Raw genomic sequence first — 20,404 nt, 5'->3', positions numbered from 1 at the left:
ATTCCTGTGGTTGGGGGTCAGCATATTAAGCCCAGATCTGTTGGCTTTGTCAATGTTGGTTCCTCTGGGTGTTCAGATCTGGATCGCAGGTTCTCTGTCTAATTCAATATATCTGTAGTCAGCTCCCTGCAGACTAGGCAACAGTTCCGAACTATATGAGTGCAAAGAATAAACTACAAGGAAGAAAAGACCGAAAGACTCATTGAGAGAGTGAGAAAAGAAAGCCCAGTAGAGCCTGTGTTGAATAAAATGGAGATGGGAAATTAAACTCACGAGCGTCACCAGGCCTGGGCACAGGCGTCAAAAATCACCTACCCGTCATCTGTGTGATTAGGTCCTTAACGACCTGTGGCTTAATCAAGTATAAACATGTAATCCGCTCAGCTATTTAGAATCAGCTGAGAGCACTGAAATATGACATGCATTTGGGACTTGTGACACAAATTCTAGAAGTCTTTTTCAAATATAATAGTTGTAGCAGACCCCAGGCTCTATGTGTTATATCGAGGACTAACTAAAATGTATAAGGGAAGTTGAATGTATGTGTTGCAAGATTTCTGCATAATGCAGAAAGGATAGACTATGGAGAAATATTTCAACTCCAAAGCCATATTGCCAATGTGCCAATGTACCAAGACAGGAGGGGCACAGTACACTTCAGTCAATATATAAAGAAGCATTTATCAATTCTGGATGCCTTCTAGTGCTAGTTTGTGGTGACTTGTGCAAAAAGAACAGATGATGGAGGGAATGCTGCACAAATCAAACATTCACCCCAGTCATAGATTTGGGTTAAATCCATCGTTTTTTTTGCTTGGCATGCTATTCCAGTTTGGACCCAGCCATATACAAATCAGGCTTGACCCTGCTCCCCACGGGAACAGTCCAGCACGTCGGCACAATGCCAGTTCAACCCCATGTCAAGAGGAGTTGCAGTGGGGGTGAAGGGAAGCACCATTTTCGTAGTGCAAACAGAGGTTGATGCTTGGTTAGCAGAAGTCAAATAAAGTGTCAAAAAGTGGAATAACCCATTGGACTGATGGAACTACGTACGCAAAACAATATAAATTAAACACATACTAGCAAAGCATTAACACAATAATCAAGATAACGCATTGCAAGCTGCCATGTGTGTGTACATTGGAATATAACATTGCCTTAATAAAGAAATGTTCATTGCATTTTTCTGAACACAAAGAAGTGTTCTGTAGTTACATATCTGGAATGGCAAGGCATTCCAAAGATATACCGAAAATAAACTACCTCGATTTTGTGAGTTTGGAAGCAGGGTTTGTAAGTAGGGCGAAGAAGGCGGAAGTGACAGACAGAAACAGGAATGAAAAGTGAAAGGCAGCTTGCTAAGGGAGCAAAACATTTGCTGGGGTAAGATTTAGAACACGTTCTGTGGTTCCACTAAACAGAAGGAAGGTGTGACACAGAAGACATAATGTTAGTTAATTTGCCAACTGGCATATGCTTTGGCATGAAGCGCAGCAACCATATACATTCTCTAGTAAGGAGACAGCAAAATGGTGTTTTAATGTATTGTCACTTAAGAATAGATGCAGGTCTTTGGAAAAGTCCATGGGGCTTATTTATGAGCCCTTGCGTCACTTTAACGCCGCCGGTGCGTCACTTTTTGTGACGCACCAGCGGAGTAAAAAATGTGCCTTGTTGCACCATATTTACAAAGTGACGCATCTAGGTAGATGCGTCACTTTGTAAACCCCTGCGCAACATTATACCCTTGCCAGGTATAATGTATGGAAGGGGGCGTTTTGACGCGAGAAAGAGTCATAGAAGTGACGCAGTGAAATCTATAAGATTTCACTGCGCCATTTCTTGGAAGCTAATGCGTCAAAATCTAACCCCTGCCTCATGGCAGGTGTAAGACTGACGCAGGCACTAACAACATGGGACTTGCCCATGTGAAAGTACACATTGCTGGAGTTGCGTCACTTTTGTGACACACTCCAGCAGTGCATCACTTTTGCGCCTACAGATACGTCAGAAATACTGACGTATTTGTATCTCCTTGCGACATGATGCGTCATACTGCAAATATGACGTATCGTTAGTGTCGCAGGGAGAGCGCAGTGAAAAGTGACGCATCGCTGTTTTCACGCAACGATGCGCCACTTTTCATAAATGGGCCCCATATTTTTGTACAGTTCAGTAATCCTCTGTAGGGGAAGAATAACTGAGAAAGCTAGACGAAAAGTGACAGAAAACAGAGAAAGGTTTGGAACAGCAATGGACAGGTCTATACATGAAAATGGAGTAAGTTGTAGATAGATAAAGAAAGACATAAAGTTGTAGCGCTGTAGTGCGACAGGAAGACAACACAACCACCCCCACAACTCTGCCCCCCACACACAAACACAGCTGGTTTGGGAGGGGATTGAAAACGTATTACTTTTGTTCCTAGAATTATTCTTAATTAATTGCAGTAGTTTGTTTTGGTTATATCTTTTAACCGTTAATCTGTGTGCTACATTTACCTTTTAAATATATGTGAAAATCACTGTATTATGTGCTTTGACTCTGGTGTAAAGCGTTTCCTCAACAATATTTTCGAAAAGGATTGAACTCAACAAAAATCTGGAGAGACCCTAGAAGAGATAAAAAGAAGGAAGCTATGAAACGTGGAGACGCCTGACAGAGGGCGCATGTGAAAGAGAACTGAAATAAGGCAGGGTGTAATTAGGAATTAAGATAAAAAAAACTGGAAGAACTGCTGATTAAAAATCCAATTATTTCAGGGCTGATTTTACTTGACTGTGAAGTTGCGTTTTCCATTCTAATCACAGACCTACGGGTCATTAGATGAGATATCGTCTGGTTAATGACCACGCGCTTAATCTCGTGCTGCGGTGCAAGAGAGCTCTTCCGTGGCAGGGGTCACGCCACTGATACTAGTGCACGTGCAGCTGTATCCAGTGATAGCTGTGAGGATAGGGGCCTGGCAAGCGCCAACAGCTCGTAGGTGACATCACAGGCCCGAGAGGCTGAGCTCTGCGTTCTGTAGAAGCACAGCAGCGAGACAGCAGGAAAGAGGACCCTAGTTTGTTAGCCAAAAGTGCACAGTAAGACATTATATGGTAGATAACACGTATATAAACACAGTATGGCGCACTATGTGAGTCAGAGAACAGCAACTACAGTAGGAATTTTTTTTCACACCTATTCGTGTTGGGGTAGCGTCCATCGTGTAATTTAGTGAGGGAGGGTGTATGTCGGAGTCACAGATTGCCACAATTAATCAGATTTCGAGTCAGAGCAAAAAAAAAAATAGGAGAAGGCACAGATCTTGGTTTGTGGAAGAGATGAGGGCACCAAAGACAGGACCGGCACATGTTTCTATTTGCGCAATAGCTACACTCCAAGCTGTTATTTCAAGCATAAAAGGCCATTTTATTAGGACACGGTTATCATAACTCCACAACATTATAAACATAAGATGCAAATATATAACTTTATTCAACAATAACTCATACTACCCATCTATTCTCAAACCATCTCATGTTTCACTCTTTCCCATTCTTGATGTAAACTCCTCCATCCATCCGTTTTTACCTTCATAGGCCTCTAAAACATCCACTCTTTACTTTCTTCTGCTGCTCCTTTTTCACCTGTCACCTGTACCTTGTGACTTTGTTTAAGATGAATATATAATTTAGTATTATTTGGCATCGTGTGGCCTTGAATTAATAGAACATGGATTAGAAAAATCCAACTTGATCCATACAAGGGCCCCAACATTTGTTTTTCCCAGGGCCCCCAAAATCCTTTAGTTAACACTGAATAGAAACTCAGTTTTACTGGCACCAAGGCAGAGCCATCTAAGTCACATCTAGGACTGGCATGTAATCATTAATTTAACCATGTGGTGGGTCTCCTCTATGCCGTGGTTTCTCAGTTAAAGCAGAGTGCCAGGGGTGTACAGACAGTATGGCAGGCAACAAGTCCGCCTCAGATTGCTGCTGTGCTTGAATGAATTTATGCGCCTGCTCTCGGAACATGCATGGACAACGTTGGTGTTGGGATGGACCCTTTGTAGGCGGCTCAGTGTCCATTAGAAGTGTAGCCCTTCCCTAATCTGGACAGGGAGGACACAGTCGATAGATGTCTAGACAGCGTTAATAAATACTGGTGTGCTCTAACACCAAGTGTGAATTCATTTGAAACACCTATTTCTTTCTTCTGACTTATTTGGGAGAAAACCTCAAACATATCCTTCCTGCATAGCCTATAAAATGTTTTACCAACATATGTGAAAATAAGTGCTTTCAAATTTCAGAGCTTTTCTTCTCAAAAAAAGAAATCTAAGGCAACCCAACAAGGTTTGTACGGTTCCAATCAAAGTTTAACAAGGTTTGTACCTTAGGCAAGCTACTGTAGACTTCCTCTGTGAAAAAGATGGGGAACTGGGTTTATAAATAATGCTGGCATTCCTAACACAGGCGGGAACTCTTCTTTCTACCCATTCTGCTGCATTATTGTGTGAAGTTGTTCTGGAGAGCTAGCCTGGCATGACATGATAAATACATTTTGGAGAGCATTTTCATGCATCTTGCCCATCTCTCAGGTTTGTGGTTCCCTTTAGTTACTGGGCCATCTTCAAGTGCCACTGATCCAGATAGGTTACTGCAGCATAAGGTAGCTCTGGTGTAGGTACCTGCACCTCCCCCGCCCCCCATCAACAAACTAAATCCATGAGACCACTTCTGCATTCTTTGCTCCTCCCCTAGCACCACCCGCTCAAGTTCTCTGGCACCCGGAGACACAGTACAGCTGCGTCTTACTTAAACTTCCACCAATGATTCAAACCACATTTGTTAAGGAGCTCCCAAGCTTCTGAGTGCAGTTATGAGGAAGATGCAGCTAGAGAGGCAGACTTTACAAACACTATTTTACACTGTTTACACTGTATGATACATCTTTTGAATGAATCATGGAAGTTGTTTTCACTCCTTGGGCCATGCATTGTGGACATGATTATACTAATGGCAATATTATAGTAGTAGATTGTATTCTGTAGTGCTTCACATTGCAATTCTCCAGTGCACCCAGAGTACTGAGAATTCACTGCATGCGTGTTCAGTTACATATAATTCACTACATGAGAGTTCAATTACATAGAATGTACTGCATGAGTGTTCAATTACATAGACACCACAACATAGAAATTGTCATCACAGACAGCGCCACAACTGACAAGACCACTACACAGCATAGTGTTCCGTTTATGGGTTGGTAGTAGATGATGGGCTTAGCCCTGGTTTATAGTCGGAGTTACTCTTAAGTAAAATGCAGGGTTACTGTTGGGGTTACGTTTAGGTTTAAGCTTAGGGCGAGAGCTGGGATAAGATTTAATATTAGGGTTATGGGTAGGGCAAGGTTTAAGATCAAGGTGAAGTTCGTTTTTAGGCTCTAGGGTTGGAATATTTGCCATTGTATTTGCCTCATTTGGTGTAGCGCTGTCCTGATAAGTGGTATTTTCACTTTGTTGGCTTCTAAGAAGTGGTCAACAAACACAAATAGCCAAAATCAAACCGACCTGTCTTGTAACAATGGTAGGCTTGCTAGATCCTGTTACTCCACACTGAATGGTTCATCATGCAAGGATGTCTGGCACATCAGGATTCTGTTCTTAGACTTGTTGCATATTCTTTTGTATTGCTGACACAAAGTTATGCATGATTTACACTTGTTATGGATCTCCTATCTTTCCAAGTTTCTTCTGTGGTTGAATTATTCAATCAATCAGTGGAATTATAAGCGTGCTACTCACCCGCGAGGGTTTCAAGGCACTGGGGGAGGGTCGGGGGAAGCAGCTCTGGTCAGTCGAAGAGCCAGGTCTTGAGGGTCTTCCTGAAGATGTGCAGGGTGGGGGTGCGCCTGATGTTGATCAGCAGTTCGTTCCAGGTCTTGGCTGCGATGTAGGAGAAGGTTCTTCCACCCATTCTTGCTCTGCGAATGCGTGGGGGTTCGGCGTGGTCGAGGTCGGCAGATCGGAGGTTCCATTTGGGTACGTGGAAGGAGATTCTCTCATTTTGGTATTGGGGTCTGGTGTTGTGGAGGCATTTGTAGGCCTGGGTGAGTATCTTGAAGGTTACTCTTTTCTCGATGGGGAGCCATTGGAGGTTGCACAGGTGCTGGGTGATGTGCTCATGTCGGGGGATGCCAAGGACGAGTCTGGCTGCGGTGTTCTGTATGGCCTGGAGTTTTCGGAGTAGAGACTTGTTAACCTGGCGTAGAAGGCGTTTACATAGTCCAGTCTGAAGGTTATGAATATTGTAGTGAGAAACAAGCCCTGCTTCTGTTACCATACTGACTGATTATCTGTTGCATTGTACTGTATTCTTGAATTGCTGTTGAAACAATGCCAGACGGGTTTGTCTTTGGCTAGGGGTTTCTTTGAACTTACCCAAGATTGGATATATACAGATATCTAAGATGACCAGATGTCCCTAATTTGCCAAGACTTTCCTGATTTTTGGGCACACGTCCCAAGTCCTGACAGTTTTCTCCAAATTAAATTCTTGGTTTTTTAAAGGAGGTCAGGTGAGCAAGAGCTCCACCCTTTGAGTGTTGTTCATGGATCTGACCCACTGTTGTGATGATGCTTATTACAGAGAGCTCGAAAGAAAAGCATCTCTTTACTGAAAACAATTGCTCCATTCTGATAACTTAATTCGGATAATAAGCTTGACATGTAACATGCCATACAGCATGCGTTAACATGCCTTAGTTTTGTGGTATATGTCATTTTAAAAACAATTGCAAAAACTTTAATTTGTGATCCACAAACCAGGCACGACAATCAAAACAGGAACTAGGAGTCTGCACAGAGCATTTCAGGTCAGCTGGCACTACCATATCCTCCATTGCAATGGTTCCCAACCCTAACCCTGTCTCAGCTTAGTTATTGTCATGTTTTCACGCTGTAAATGGAAACTTAATAAGGATTAGAATATTTGCATTAAATGCACCCTGTGATTACCACAGAAATTACTGTCTAATGTTACGCAATGGGTATCGCAATTAGTATAAAATGCGCATTTATCTAACATTGTCTCTAGCTTTTGTGTAATTGTATACTTTGTCGACTGCAGTTATAATTACAATCCTACTTCTGTGTCTGTTGAATATCCTGGTTTTGGGCTTTAAAAATCTGGTCACCCTACAGGTATCCCTCCCGTGCTGTATGTATGTTCTCTGTAATGGTATACTAATGTAGTAGTATTCCAAGTAGTGACTATCAGCCACTTATCCTGTTTCTAAACATTGCGGCAAACTGATATTATTATTGACCAATTGAATGGTACTCGATTGTACCGCTCTCAAGTGGTTTGAAGGCAGAGATGGCCTTGATGGGATTCATACTTGTGACCTGCAGGCTACGCAGATGACAGCAGGGAGCGTTTAACTATGTGGTTCTCTTGATATCTGTTGTCATTGAAAGATACCCTCTTGGTAAGCAGAAGTCAGGTAGCCAGCTCATGTAGAATAACAGGTTGTAGGTTTATTGAAGAGGTTACAGGTTCAATAGTAAAGTACCCCACCAGGAGCAGCATCCTCTCTTTTCATCCCACTCTCTCTAACTGCCCAGCAACCTCCAGTTATTCATGACATCAAACACTGCTGAGCAGAGCAGGAAAAAATGGAGTTGTGCACTGAATGCATCACTAGCATAGAAGACTATAACACACCTCCTTCCCTTAGAAAATAATAAAATGCAAAGAGGAAACATAAGATAGGAAATAATAAAATACATACTCTTGCAGGACAGGGGAACAAAAACACTCACCCCCTAGTGCATTCTCTTGCAGGACCAGGAAACTAAATGACACTATACACCAATCATACACATGCAAAACATGGAGACCCTCTACCGCACACAGTCGCAGGACCAGATACCTAAAACATGGACCACAATTTCACATACGACTCCTGCATACTCTTATAGGAGTAAAGACGCAAACAAGGAGCACTAACTTCTCACAAGACTCTTGCCTACAACATTCATAAAAGGCATTTTTTTTAATTTCCCTTCAGGACGAGAACCCTCACTCACCGTTGGGTGACATGCTTCATCATATGGGTTCCCTCCTCATACCGAGGGGTGGGCTACAACTCCCCGTGGGGAGGAGCTGAGGTGTTGTCTCAAGATGAGCGTATGAACAGAGATAAATGAGGGGCAGAGGGCAGGAAAAGGTTAGTGATTTAAAAATTTCTCTCTGGGTCCACTAAATCTTTATTGGGTGGCCTCAATGACACAGTAAAAAAAAGAGGACCAGGGATTAAGCCAATATATTCCTAAATGTAGGTCAACATGTTTCTGCCGCAAATTGGTCCCATAAAGAGATCCAGTGGCATACATCAGGACCGTAGTTGAGTAGTCACTCTGCATAAGGGAAACATTGAAAATATACTGGCCACCACAGGAACAGGGCAGTCAAGTGTTCAACGACCCAACTCACTTCTAAGGGGTGTGTCTATTCTGAAAACCAAATGAAAAACATTAAAAACTTCATATACTGACATTACCCAAAAGGAGCTTGACATACTTGGTATTGGCTTCACTTACCTATAAAGTGATATACCAAACCAACTCTCCATGCTCTAGGTACACCTTATTGTGCCTAACTGTAAAAAACAGAGACCACAGTGTCTATTTCATGTACACTTGTATCCATGAACATTCTATATACTGTTTTTACACTTAGAATCAATAAAAAAAAACATTTATCTATTACATCCTATCAGGACAAACAACATCTAGTATCAGGTCTCCAGACATTCATTGCCCTGTATCTCGCCCATTACAGTATCTTACACACAGCAGTAGATTGCTTGTGTGTATATAGCTGCACAATTAAATGGAGCTGGAACTCGTCAGTCCCTCGCGTTTATCATCTAATGTCACGCTTACGTAACAGTAGTTTGAAAGTGAAAGAAGCCCGGGTCTCAACTTGATATCAGCAGCAAATTTAATTAGTGAACCCTTCAGTGTATCGCATTGTTGTACAATATCATGTTGTCAAGTTAAAAGGAAACTAGGCACCTAACTTCACATCAAGAGGGAATCAGGGCACCCAACTTCACATCGAGAGGAAAAGCAACACGCGTTGCAAGTACTACCTCCTTCAGAGTTTGAGAATTTGGGCATGTAGACGACTAGGGGTGTTGTGTTCTCAACTGATTCAGCCTTATATAATCGAATACCACTCAATGATTGCAACATGTGTACTCTGCGGGCAGATTTACAATAACTGGTGCATCAAATGCACTGCCCTCCTTTCAAATCCTCCCCCTGGGGGATGAGACATGGGGTTCCACAGGGCTCCAGTCTGAGCCCTACACTGTTTAATCTATACATGGAACCCCTGGCTCATATCGTGGAATCATTTGGAGTAGACATCGTCACATAGGCCGATGATACTCAATTAATGATTACACTCACGCAGGGTCAGAAGGAAGATGCAACCAATTTCTCCAACTGCCTTCTATCAGTGGCAAGTTGGATGAATGACAACTGTCTGCGCCTTAATGGTGATAAAACTGAACTATTGGTTATCGGTAAATCTCCTTCTGCTTGGTCTCCTGCGTGGTGGCCACCTGAATTAGGCCCGACACCCACTCCCTCAGAGTCGGTGAAGAATTTAGGAGTTACACTGGACCCTAGTCTATCTTTTAAACAACATGTTAGTAAAGTAACAGGAAGATGCTACGGCATACTTAAAACATTACGAAAAGTACTAGATCTTTTGCCTATCAGTGCTAGGAAGACGCTTATTCACGCATTGGTCACGCCCCATCTTGACTATGGTAATTCCCTGCTTATAGGTTTAAGCAAGAAAGGATTACATCAGCTGCAATGTGTTCAAAATGCAGCTGCTCGCTTGGTACTGAACCTGCCTCGCAAAACATCAGGGAAATTGGCACTGTCGAAGCTCCATTGACTTTTCATTAAGGAACGTATTAAGTTCAAAACATTGTGCTTTGCACATCGCATTGCTCAAGGGAAAGGCCCAGAATATTTGTAAAAACTCCTAACTATTCATTGTTCTATACGGAATCTGAGATCTGTAGGAACAATGATGTTTAGGGTGCCTCGTATTCATAAGGCCAGGATGGGTGGCCGCTCTTTCAGGTTTCTGGCGAGTAAATACTGGAATGAGCTTCCCATCCATCTCCGTATGGAACCGTCAGAAATGGGATTCCGACTTAAATTCAAAACCCACCTCTTTCCTGTTAACTAACGTCCCTTGCTTCCACTTTTGCTCTGGCTCCTTGCTTTAGGTCAGCTGCCTCTTGGGGGTGAACAGCAATCTTAGCGCGGGGACACACTGTCTTTAGTGTAACTAGGCGCTTTAGAAATGGTTTTATTATTATTATTATCCCAGCATATCAGCAGGGATGCGCCAGCTATTTTGCGCCATGCCTCCGCCACCATGGATGCGCTGCATTTACAATGCGGCGCACCATGAGGCAAAAACGGCACAGGTGCGTGACGCATCTGTGCCGTAAAAGTGGCACATTGCTGGTGTTGCGTCGCAAGCGAGACGCAGCTCCAGAAATGCTCTTGGGGGCCCTATTCTCACAATGCTGCGTCAATCCTTACGCCTGCTTCAAGCATGTGCAGGGTTTTGACGCAGCATGGGCCCAAAAGTGACTGAGTGAAATCCTGTAGATTTCACTCAGCCACTTTTACGAGGCGTTCTTGCGCCGGAACGTCCCCCCCCCCCTGCGCAGGAATGCCTCCTTCTGGGGCAGGGCTTTACAACGTGGCGCATCTCCCAGATGCTTCACATTGTAAGTACCCCGCACCATGGCGCATCTTTTGCGCCGCCACTGCGTCACAAAAGTGATGCAACGGCACCGTAAAAGGGGCGCAAGGGGCGTGTAAATCTGCCCCTGAGTGTAGATCCAATACTTAGAGACACATTACTTTGATATATGTGTTCCGGAAACAATTTTGAGACTTCAATGCAGTTAACAATTAAATTTGTCTTGATACTAATGCCGCGTCCCCGTTTTGATCCTACGTAGCGGTTTTGGCCTCTCATTATAACATTGCACACACTTTGGGACGTTTCTAAACAAATGATGCTGACTCCGATCATGATGCTGATTCCCGCATTGACTTTCAGTCGGTCTGCAGTCTGGTCTTTTGTTACTACGTCTCTGTAATGTGTTCTCTTATCACAATTAGGCCATTCCCAGGCAACACTGATCTTATCATCATTGGTACAGCACTGGGCAAGCTCAGGATTTTATTCCTTTGCGCTTAGGAGCCCGTGCTTGGGATCCAAGTCACACAGATCACACAGATAATGGACCTTGCTGCAAGAATCAGCATTAACACATGCCACACACCACATTTGAACCACCACCCATGGTTCCCAGTGCTCACACCTCTACTGTGACAGAGTAAGGTAAAGCTAATTTAAAGCCTCCAGTGCAAATTGCGATTAACTTTCGCCTACCAGCTGAGCACGCACCCTTGATGACAAGCTGCCTTCAACAGATGATACGCACTGGTCGCCCTCTCTTTGTGCATTTGTGAGCACTCAGCTACCCATGGCAATGCATTGATTGATTTTGGCAACAGCCCGCTCCTCCAAATAACAACACATCAAGTCATTTGCATGCCGGGGCTCAAAGTAAGTCAATTGTAAAAATAAAATGTATAAAACTCACTGCCAGTTCACTCACCACCAGGAATGCTGACTGCAAACCAACTCCACCAGATATTGGTGCAGATTAGGTGATAGTTCAACTCTATTAATTAGCCAACTGTGTGCATATGAAGTTCAGCTGGCAACTTCCCTAGGCTTGGAGTCTTCGGTATCCATTATTCGTTTAATATAAATCCAATTAAATCCGAATTTCTACCAGACGTGGCTCAGCCAGTGACAACTTATCAGCGCTCTGCATTCTAGCGATCATCTTAGTTCATCAGATCAGTAGCCACTATATTAGGCTTACAGTCTTTCAGGTTTTTATCCTTAGGCTGGTTGTTAGGAAAGACACTGGTGGGGTACAGATGTTTCTTTTCCTTTTTTTATGTTTTTACTCTCTTTTTTCTCTTTGTTTCCATCAGTTTCTTTTACATGTAAGTTTGCTTTCCGGTCATCGCCAGTGTTGTGATTTAAAAGACACCCCTTGGTAAGCAGGAGTCAGGCAGCCAGTTCATGTAGATGGGTCAGGTTGTAGGTTTATTGAAAAGGTTATAGGTTAGGATACAGGTTACACGTCACATAGTTAAGCACTCCACCAGGAGCAGTATCCTCTCTGCTCAGCCCACTCTCTCTAACTGCCAAGCAAACTCCAGTCACTCACCAACATTCCATGACATCACACACTGCTGAGCAGAGCAGCAAACAAAGGAGGTGTGCACACAAGGCATCACAAGCATAGCAGATTATAACACAATCTTTACCAAAGTACAATGTGCAGTTAACAGCAGAGACACATCACACAACCGTGTATACCATTTTAGGTTTACATTCCACTGAACTCTTGGGCGGGATACAGCAGCATCCACTTCTAAATTTCGATAAAACATTAAATTCAAGGCCTATCAAAAGTGATGTTTTTTCTGCAGGCCAATATGTGTCTTGCTTGCAAGCATCTTTCCATATGTGACCAACTATGGGCATGCTATATTTTAGAAACAATACAGAATATGGTGCAGCAGAAATTACATTATCTCATTCTAAATGTGTAATAAATGCATACTGCTAGAAGTACGTTACTCGATGTGCATAATGCATTAGTCCACCTGCTTGCATTGAGTTTACTTCCGATGTGGCAGTGGTGACGTGAGTTCTGAGCTTCACAAAGCATCCCCTGCTTCAGCTGAACCATGGCTTAAGGTTGCATCCTGGTTTCCGGCACAAATAGAGCAGTCAGAACATATTATAGCTAAATGCCATGATCTTTGGCCTGTAGCTGTAGTAATTCCTAGAGTAAACTGGGCAGCCACACATGCTGCCCCCGGCTTCTGCGGTCTTTCTGATACGTGCTCTCAGTACTAGGCCCACAGACAGGTAAGGGATTGCTCACATGTCTCTGTGGGACGTGCTTGCCGGAATCTGCTTTAAGCTCTTTAGTGTGCAGACTTTTAGTTAAGTCTAGTTTAGAACCAGTGTGCATCTGCACTTCTTGGCCTTGGCTGCTGGGTGTGGTTCTACGTTTAGCAGGACACAATTTGGAGTCCCATGGTGAGGAGTTCTTGTCAAACATCACAACTTTTGTCTTGTCCTTGTTGAGCTTGAGATAACTTACTTTTATCTAGCTGGCGACTTCAGTCATGCAAGTGGGGAACTGGGGGCCAGATGTAGGACACCAAATACCGGTCGGTATCGGCCGATTTTGGCCGTTACCGACCGGTATTTGGTTTTTGATATGTAGGGGGCCTAAAATTTACAGAATCAGTAAATTTACCCATTCGGTAAATTTACCGATTCTGTAAAATACCGAATCGGTAAAGTTACCGAATCGGTAAATCTAAATGTAGGTGGCACTGAAAACAGTGCCACAGGCCCTTAAGAATTCGTTATTTACCACAAAATAATATTCAGTGGTAAATAACGAATTCCAGTGTACATGCACATCTGTGCATGTACACCTGTGCCATGTGACACTTATACATGACCTAAGGGCATGTATGTGTGCCGCATGGCACACAAGCCAGAATCAGGGGTGGAACAAGGTTTTAAAGTGACACCCTTTCCCCTTGACAATTCGGTAATTTTACCGAATCAGTATTTACCGATTCGGTAATTGACATTGAATCCTGAATCAATGGCAATTACCGAATCATAATGATTCTGTAAAAATTTCCGAATTATTTACTACATCTCATATACCGAATCTAGAATACCGATTCGGTAAAATTCGGTATTCTAGAGTCGGTAAATGAGATGTACCCTCATCGGGCCCTTGATTCTTGTGTTGGGGGTCTTATCTGAGAGGGAAAGTATGTGTGGCGTGCCATTGATGTAGGAGAGGCTGTTGATGCTGTTTGCAAGGATGACGTTAGCCAGCGGGATTATAAATGTGTTGAAGAAGGTGGGGCTAAGCGATGAACCTTGAGGCACTCCTCAGATGAGGTTTTGGGGGAGTAAGGTACCATGGTGTCAGCTTGTGTTCTATCTGTTAATAAGGAGCAGATCCAGCAGAGATCAAGTCCGTGGATGCCAATCTCGTGCAGGTGCTAGATTAGGATGGGGTATGAGACCATGTCATATGCTGCGGATAAGTCCAGGAGAATGAAGTACAAAGAGAAAAAAAACTGTTCTGGGTACGGTACAAAGTTAACAACAAGATATCTAAAATGTGATACCTGTGAACTAATACACTGCAGTGCTGCCTCCTGCCCGCTGCAAGGATTAATTAAACATATATTTGTATGCCAAATCAATAGACATGTAAATAGAATAATATTAACTTGTTGAACATGCATGTTGTTAAAGCTGGTTGCAATGCCTATTTTAGAGACAAAGTGGCATATATTCTGAATGTGGGCTTAGTTTCTTGTGATTTGATTTTATCATTTGCTCCTTTGTTTCACATTTTTGGCCGGGACTGGGTATTGGCTTGCCTCCTTATTTAATGCTGCACACAGCCTTAAATAAGCCCAATCATGTGATATATGTCCCAGCATTACATAAACAAAATTCCATTCCGATAACAAAGGGGCCGGGCATTATAGAATCCTCATGACCATGTCCTGACAATCACATACCCTTGTCCTTTTTGTGCTCACATCCACATCTTAAAGACTGGTTTAAGAACAGTGTGACTCGGGATGAGTTAAAGGTTAATGTTGATGACCGCAAGAAAGCAGATATAAGGACTTGTGTAGGGTCCATTCCCAGATTAATCTGGATGGTTTTTAATGTAAGTGAGCTATATGACAGAGGCGCGGGTTGCTCCAATAGACAAATCACATCGGAGGTCGCAAAGTCTAACCATCATGATTAATGCCCCCTTTTGGGATACTTTATAAAACCTGAGGGCTACTCATGTGGGTGGCACAATCAGTGCTGCAGGCCCATTAGTAGCATTTGATTTATCAGCCCTGGCACACTTAGTGTACTTTACTAGGGACATACTGGTAAATCAAATATGCCAATCAGAGAAAACCAATCACAACAACAATTTATACAGGGAGCACTTGCACTTTGACACTGATCAGCATGGTAAAGTGCTCAAAGCATCTAAACCAGCAAAAACGAAATCCAACACAGCATCAAAAACACAGGAGGTAGAGGCAAAAAGTCAGGGAAATCACGCCAAGGATGCCAGGTCTAACAGAAACAAAAACATACCAACTATACTAACTATGGCAAAGGAGTTAATGTAGATGGCATTGTGAAAACAGTGATGTTGTGCAAGGTCCGAATGAGTCAGGAAGTCCATACCCAGTAGGACAGTAAGCAGATAACCCTTTCTCCAAATAGGTCTGATTTCCAAAGAGATCAGTACAAAACCAGGTATGTGCCCATCAATTTCGGAAGTATAGAGACGGGAAACCTGCTGGTATTTTGCTAGTGCATCCAACATGAACACTTTCATAGATAAGCATTTGAAAGCTGCACTGTTTGCAGCATGACTTCGGCACCAATTCTAAGTGACCTCAGTTCACCAAAATACCAGGGGTATGTTAATTGCCCTTTGAATTATTTCAAGTTTGACTTCTTTCTTAGCCCCTCATGCTCTTATTTGCTATTGAGAGTAGGTGGCAGGCAGAGGACAGACATAGCAGAAAAAAACAGAGCTCTTAGCATAGGGTTTACTGCCTGTTCCTGTCTCTCCTACTGATTGCTATCCGTGATCTGAAATGTCACATAGACAGAGGGTAATTGTTGCTATCACCAGCACCTGCCAACCATGACATTAGTAGCCATTTCCTCAGAGCACCATATGCATAAATGGACACCAGTCCCATGGGTTCAGTGCATGGTGCCAAGGTCATGTGACAATTTAGAGCTGGTACCAAGATTCAACAGCCAACTAACTGTACACCTAGGCAGAATAAAGTAAAATGCATTTTCTACTCATATATAAAAAAGGAAACATATGGATTAAAAATATAATATAGCATTGGTTTCCTTGTGTGGTGGATGGACCTTTTGTTTTCAGTGAAAGCATTGGCACATCCACACTACCTGACCTCCATGGCATTCCACAGTGACCAGCAGCGAGCAGTTAAGAGGACCCCATATCATGTGTGAACATTACCCAGACCTGGCTTTAAACAACAGCATGTGCACGGTAGGCCTTGTTTTAAAGTAAGAACTCAAACACCCTGCTGTGGGCTAAAAAAAATCTGTGTTCACTGAAGGTGTTAAAGATTGGCACCCTAGAATCTGCACTTCTGAGGACTGCAGAAATCATGCATGAATAGAGTCTGATGAAGTAAGTGGCTGTTTCATATTGATCTCCTGGACACTTGATTAGGCCGCTGAGTTTGGCCTGGTGTCTTATAGACTATGCGGATACCACTACTCATTCACTATCCATACATAGAAGACATACAAATGTGCGTGCAAAATGAGTGTCAAACAAGACATAAGTACACATGGTCACCAACGGTGTGACCTATTGAGTCCTTTATCCCCCTCTGTACCAGCCCTTAGCCAAACTATCAAAAAATCTCTTAACTCCAACCCTGCCTCTTGGGACAGCACCTCTGCTGTGGGCTCACTGCCAAACCATTGGCTCCTAAATTAACAAGCTGTCATTGGCTTGTGTCATTGCCCTTCGTAAATGCTGGCTTCTGATTCATTATTAGGCTTGTTAGTACCTCCTTAGTACCGCCTTGTCTTCATTTGCGACCTCCCATGAGGACTGGCCCTTTAACTTTAGTTGTTACTCAGTCTGTCTTCTTTAGTCTGTAAAGCTATTTTCTTTAATGAGTTTCTCTTACTGCAGGAGGGACTCTTGTGTGAAGTTGTGACCACCTGCTTGTTTATTTAACTCGTAGCAAACAGGGAGCTCTTCAGGGGCCATGGGAGACAGAAGGGGGCAACTCAGCGATGCCTTCAAACATTTGGAACGCAATGGGTCTCGCATTTGCGAGAGTTTAAGCTATAGCCATTGTAAATAACAGGCAATTGTAATTTACAATGCCAATAGCTCAAACTGGCATAAATGTGAGACCTATTGTATTGCAGATGCTTGTTTTTTTTCTGGCTCGTCTTGTGTGCTTGGAGACAAGCACTCCTTTAGTGCTTTATCGATGTACTAACTCTTCTCCTGTGCTGTGCTGACAGACTAGCCCTACTTACCAGCTCTATTGATGTACTAGCTCTTCTCCTGTGCTGACAGACTAGCCCTCCGCATCTGCTCTATTGATGTGCTAGCTGCTTTCTGTGCTGTGCTGACAGACTAGCCCTCCTTACCTGCTCTTTTGATGTGCTAGCTCTTCTCATGTGCTCTGCTGACAGACTAGCCCTCCTTACCTGCTCTTTTGATGTGCTAGCTCTTCTCATGTGCTCTGCTGACAGACTAGCCCCCTTATCTGCTCTATTGATGTGCTAGCTTCTTTCTGTGCTGTGCTGACAGACTAGCCCTCCTTAGTCATTCTATTGATGTGCTAGCTCTTCTCCTGTACTCTGCTGACAGACTAGCCCTCCTTACCTGCTCTTTTGATGTGCTAGCTTCCTTCTGTGCTGTACTGACAGACTAGCCCTCCTTACCAACTCTATTGATGTGCTAGCTCGTCTCCTGTGCTCTACTGACAGACTAGCCCCCTTATCTGCTCTATTGATGTGCTAGCTCGTCTCCTGTGCTCTGCTGACAGACTAGCCCCCTTATCTGCTCTATTGATGTGCTAGCTTCTTTCTGTGCTGTGCGGACAGACTAGCCCTCCTTACCTGCTCTTTTGATGTGCTAGCTCTTCTCCTGTACTCTGCTGACAGACTAGCCCTCCTTACCTGCTCTTTTGATGTGCTAGCTTCCTTCTGTGCTGTACTGACAGACTAGCCCTCCTTACCTGCTCTTTTGATGTGCTAGCTTCCTTCTGTGCTGTACTGACAGACTAGCCCTCCTTACCAACTCTATTGATGTGCTAGCTCGTCTCCTGTGCTCTGCTGACAGACTAGCCCCCTTATCTGCTCTATTGATGTGCTAGCTTCTTTCTGTGCTGTGCTGACAGACTAGCCCTCCTTAGTCACTCTATTGATGTGCTAGCTCTTCTCCTGTACTCTGCTGACAGACTATCTGCTCTATTGATGTGCAAGCTTCTTTCTGTGCTGTACTGACAGATTAGCCCCCCTTATCTGCTCTATTGATGTGCTAGGTCTTCTCCTGTGCTGACAGACATAACATAACGTGTATTTGTACAGCGCATGATTACCCGTGGGCTCCTCGGAGATAAATAAAACGTTTATTGTTACACAACTCAATGGTACTCATTTTATCAACCTCAAAAGGATGAAAGGCTGAACCTGTGACCATGAGGTCAGACACTAGCCCCTAGAGTGGATGCATAAGTGCACTAAACCACCAGACCCCGCTAGCATCTCTCATGTACAGAAAGCCTAATCCTTACTTCTGTACCGAAAACTGGTCCTTCCCATTGCTTTACACTTTATTGCCATGCCAGCTGTTACTGTACTGAGAGGCTCGACTTTATGGTGCTGCCACACTCATAGATGCTCTATTCTCATGCTTTACTGGTGGAGGGGCTCTCTCCTTGCACTGCAGGGCAGACAGACCAGCCCTTCCAAGCTGAGAATTGTGAAATAACAAACTCTCTACAACATTTTAAATATTCTGTCTTACACCTGAAGATTTAAAGATTAGAGTTGCTCTGATTTTTGTTCCATTTTCATAACCAAAAATCTGTTTGGCGGTCCTGCATCGAAGCCCTAGCGTCCTTAAAACACAGTGGGTTCTTCATCCTTGCGCCGTGCTCATTACTTGTATATATCTCATTGAGAGACAGACTTTCTTTCCACCTCCTGTCGTCGCTGGTGTTGTCACACACTGCAAACTGCCCCCCCCCCCCCTCTCTGTCGCTCTCTCGCTCCCTCCTCTTGCAGCCTGCCACACAAGTATTATATATACCAAAAGTGGAAGCTTTTTTTTTTTGTTGCAAAACAGAGCCAAGAAGCAGTGTAACGGCAATCATATAGCGCCTACTAGTTACTACCCCTCACGAGGTGCTGATGCATCTTACGGAGAAAACACTCCTAACTCGACACATCAGGATATATCACATTATTGAACATAATACACCGCCGCACACTTGCCCGCGCCAATGCTTCTTACCTCGGACGTCCTCTTTGTAGCCCTTGGTGAGGAACTGCATGGCCTTGGCCGCCCGGCTGGGGGTCATGAGCAGCCCGTCCCGGGCAGGGTCCTCGCCCAAGCCCCGGAGGATGGTGGTGTAGGCGTCCTGCAGGGAGGACAGCTGGTCCTCGGGCTCCTTGGCCCCGTCCTTTGTGCACGCCGAGAAGTTGCACTGCTTTAGCGCCTTCTTCACCTCGGCCACGGGGCCGCTGTTGGCGCTGTAGGCGCTCAGGCAGTTGCAGTTCATTTCCGCGCTGCTGAGGTGGAAGCCGTTCATCTGCTCGACCGGGACTTGCTGCTCGCAGTGCATGGTTGTCGGTAGCGGGGGTTCGGAGGGCTTTCAGGCGCTGCGGGTCCGCGGCTGTTTCTGCTGCTGGGCGCTCTTGGGTGAGGGTTCACTCGGTCGCTTCTGCTGCTGGCTGTGGGTAACCTCGGTTGGCACTGGACTCCTTTGCGGGCACTATGCTGCTGGTTGCACTGGGGCACTGTCTTCAACAGGCTGCTACTGCTGTCAGCACTTAATGCGCGTAGGGTGAGTTTGGCAGAGGGAGAACCGAGGTTACAGGGTCTCTCTCTCTCTACACCCGTGTGTCCGTCCTTAAAGAGACCCTCGGACGATCCTCGGACTGCTCCCTGTGCGGCTCTGCAGGGCTTCTCCCCCCGCCTGGCAGTATTTATCCTTCTCCCCGCCAAGCAGAGCGAATGCAGCGCTGCCCCGGGCTGCGCAGCGCCTGACGCGCAGCGCCAATAGGACACCGATTGGGACACAGTAGATAAGTGAGTTAATCACGCCGTGGCGTGGGCATTCCGCATGCCCGCCAGGGGGCAGACGGGCCTATGAGGTAATCAGGAATTTCCAGAAGGGATGGTCTGACAGGGGGGCGGGCGAAATCTTCCAACAATAGGTAGGGTGGAGATGCAGAGGCTCTAAGGATGGATGAGGAAAAAACAACAAAGCCTCATAACAAGCACATGGGATTGTAAAAACCTGAAGAACTCGGGTGGGGCTGTGTGTGCCGGGGAAGTTGTCACACACTACGGTTGAAGGGGGGGGGGGGGGGGAAGGGGGTTGAACCCATTTGAACCC

At 44.5% G+C, this 20,404-nt stretch overlaps 1 protein-coding gene across 1 annotated transcript in view; it reads right to left on the bottom strand.

The window, feature by feature from the left end:
* Nucleotides 1-20,061, bottom strand: part of LOC147709203 (GTP cyclohydrolase 1-like) — a 38,430-nt gene extending 18,369 nt beyond the window's left edge. The window contains exon 1 of the mRNA XM_086927779.1: nucleotides 19,297-20,061. Coding sequence (XP_086783905.1) covers nucleotides 19,297-19,627 — 331 coding nt within the window. The 5' untranslated portion in view covers nucleotides 19,628-20,061. The remainder of the gene's footprint in view (nucleotides 1-19,296) is intronic.
* Nucleotides 20,062-20,404: the final 343 nt, after the last annotated feature.

The sequence above is a fragment of the Lissotriton vulgaris genome, chromosome 6, assembly GCF_964263255.1.
Source record: "Lissotriton vulgaris chromosome 6, aLisVul1.2, whole genome shotgun sequence".
Classification (NCBI taxonomy): domain Eukaryota; kingdom Metazoa; phylum Chordata; class Amphibia; order Caudata; family Salamandridae; genus Lissotriton; species Lissotriton vulgaris.
Note: the sequence above shows the minus strand (reverse complement) of the source record. Positions and strands in the feature narration are given on the sequence as shown.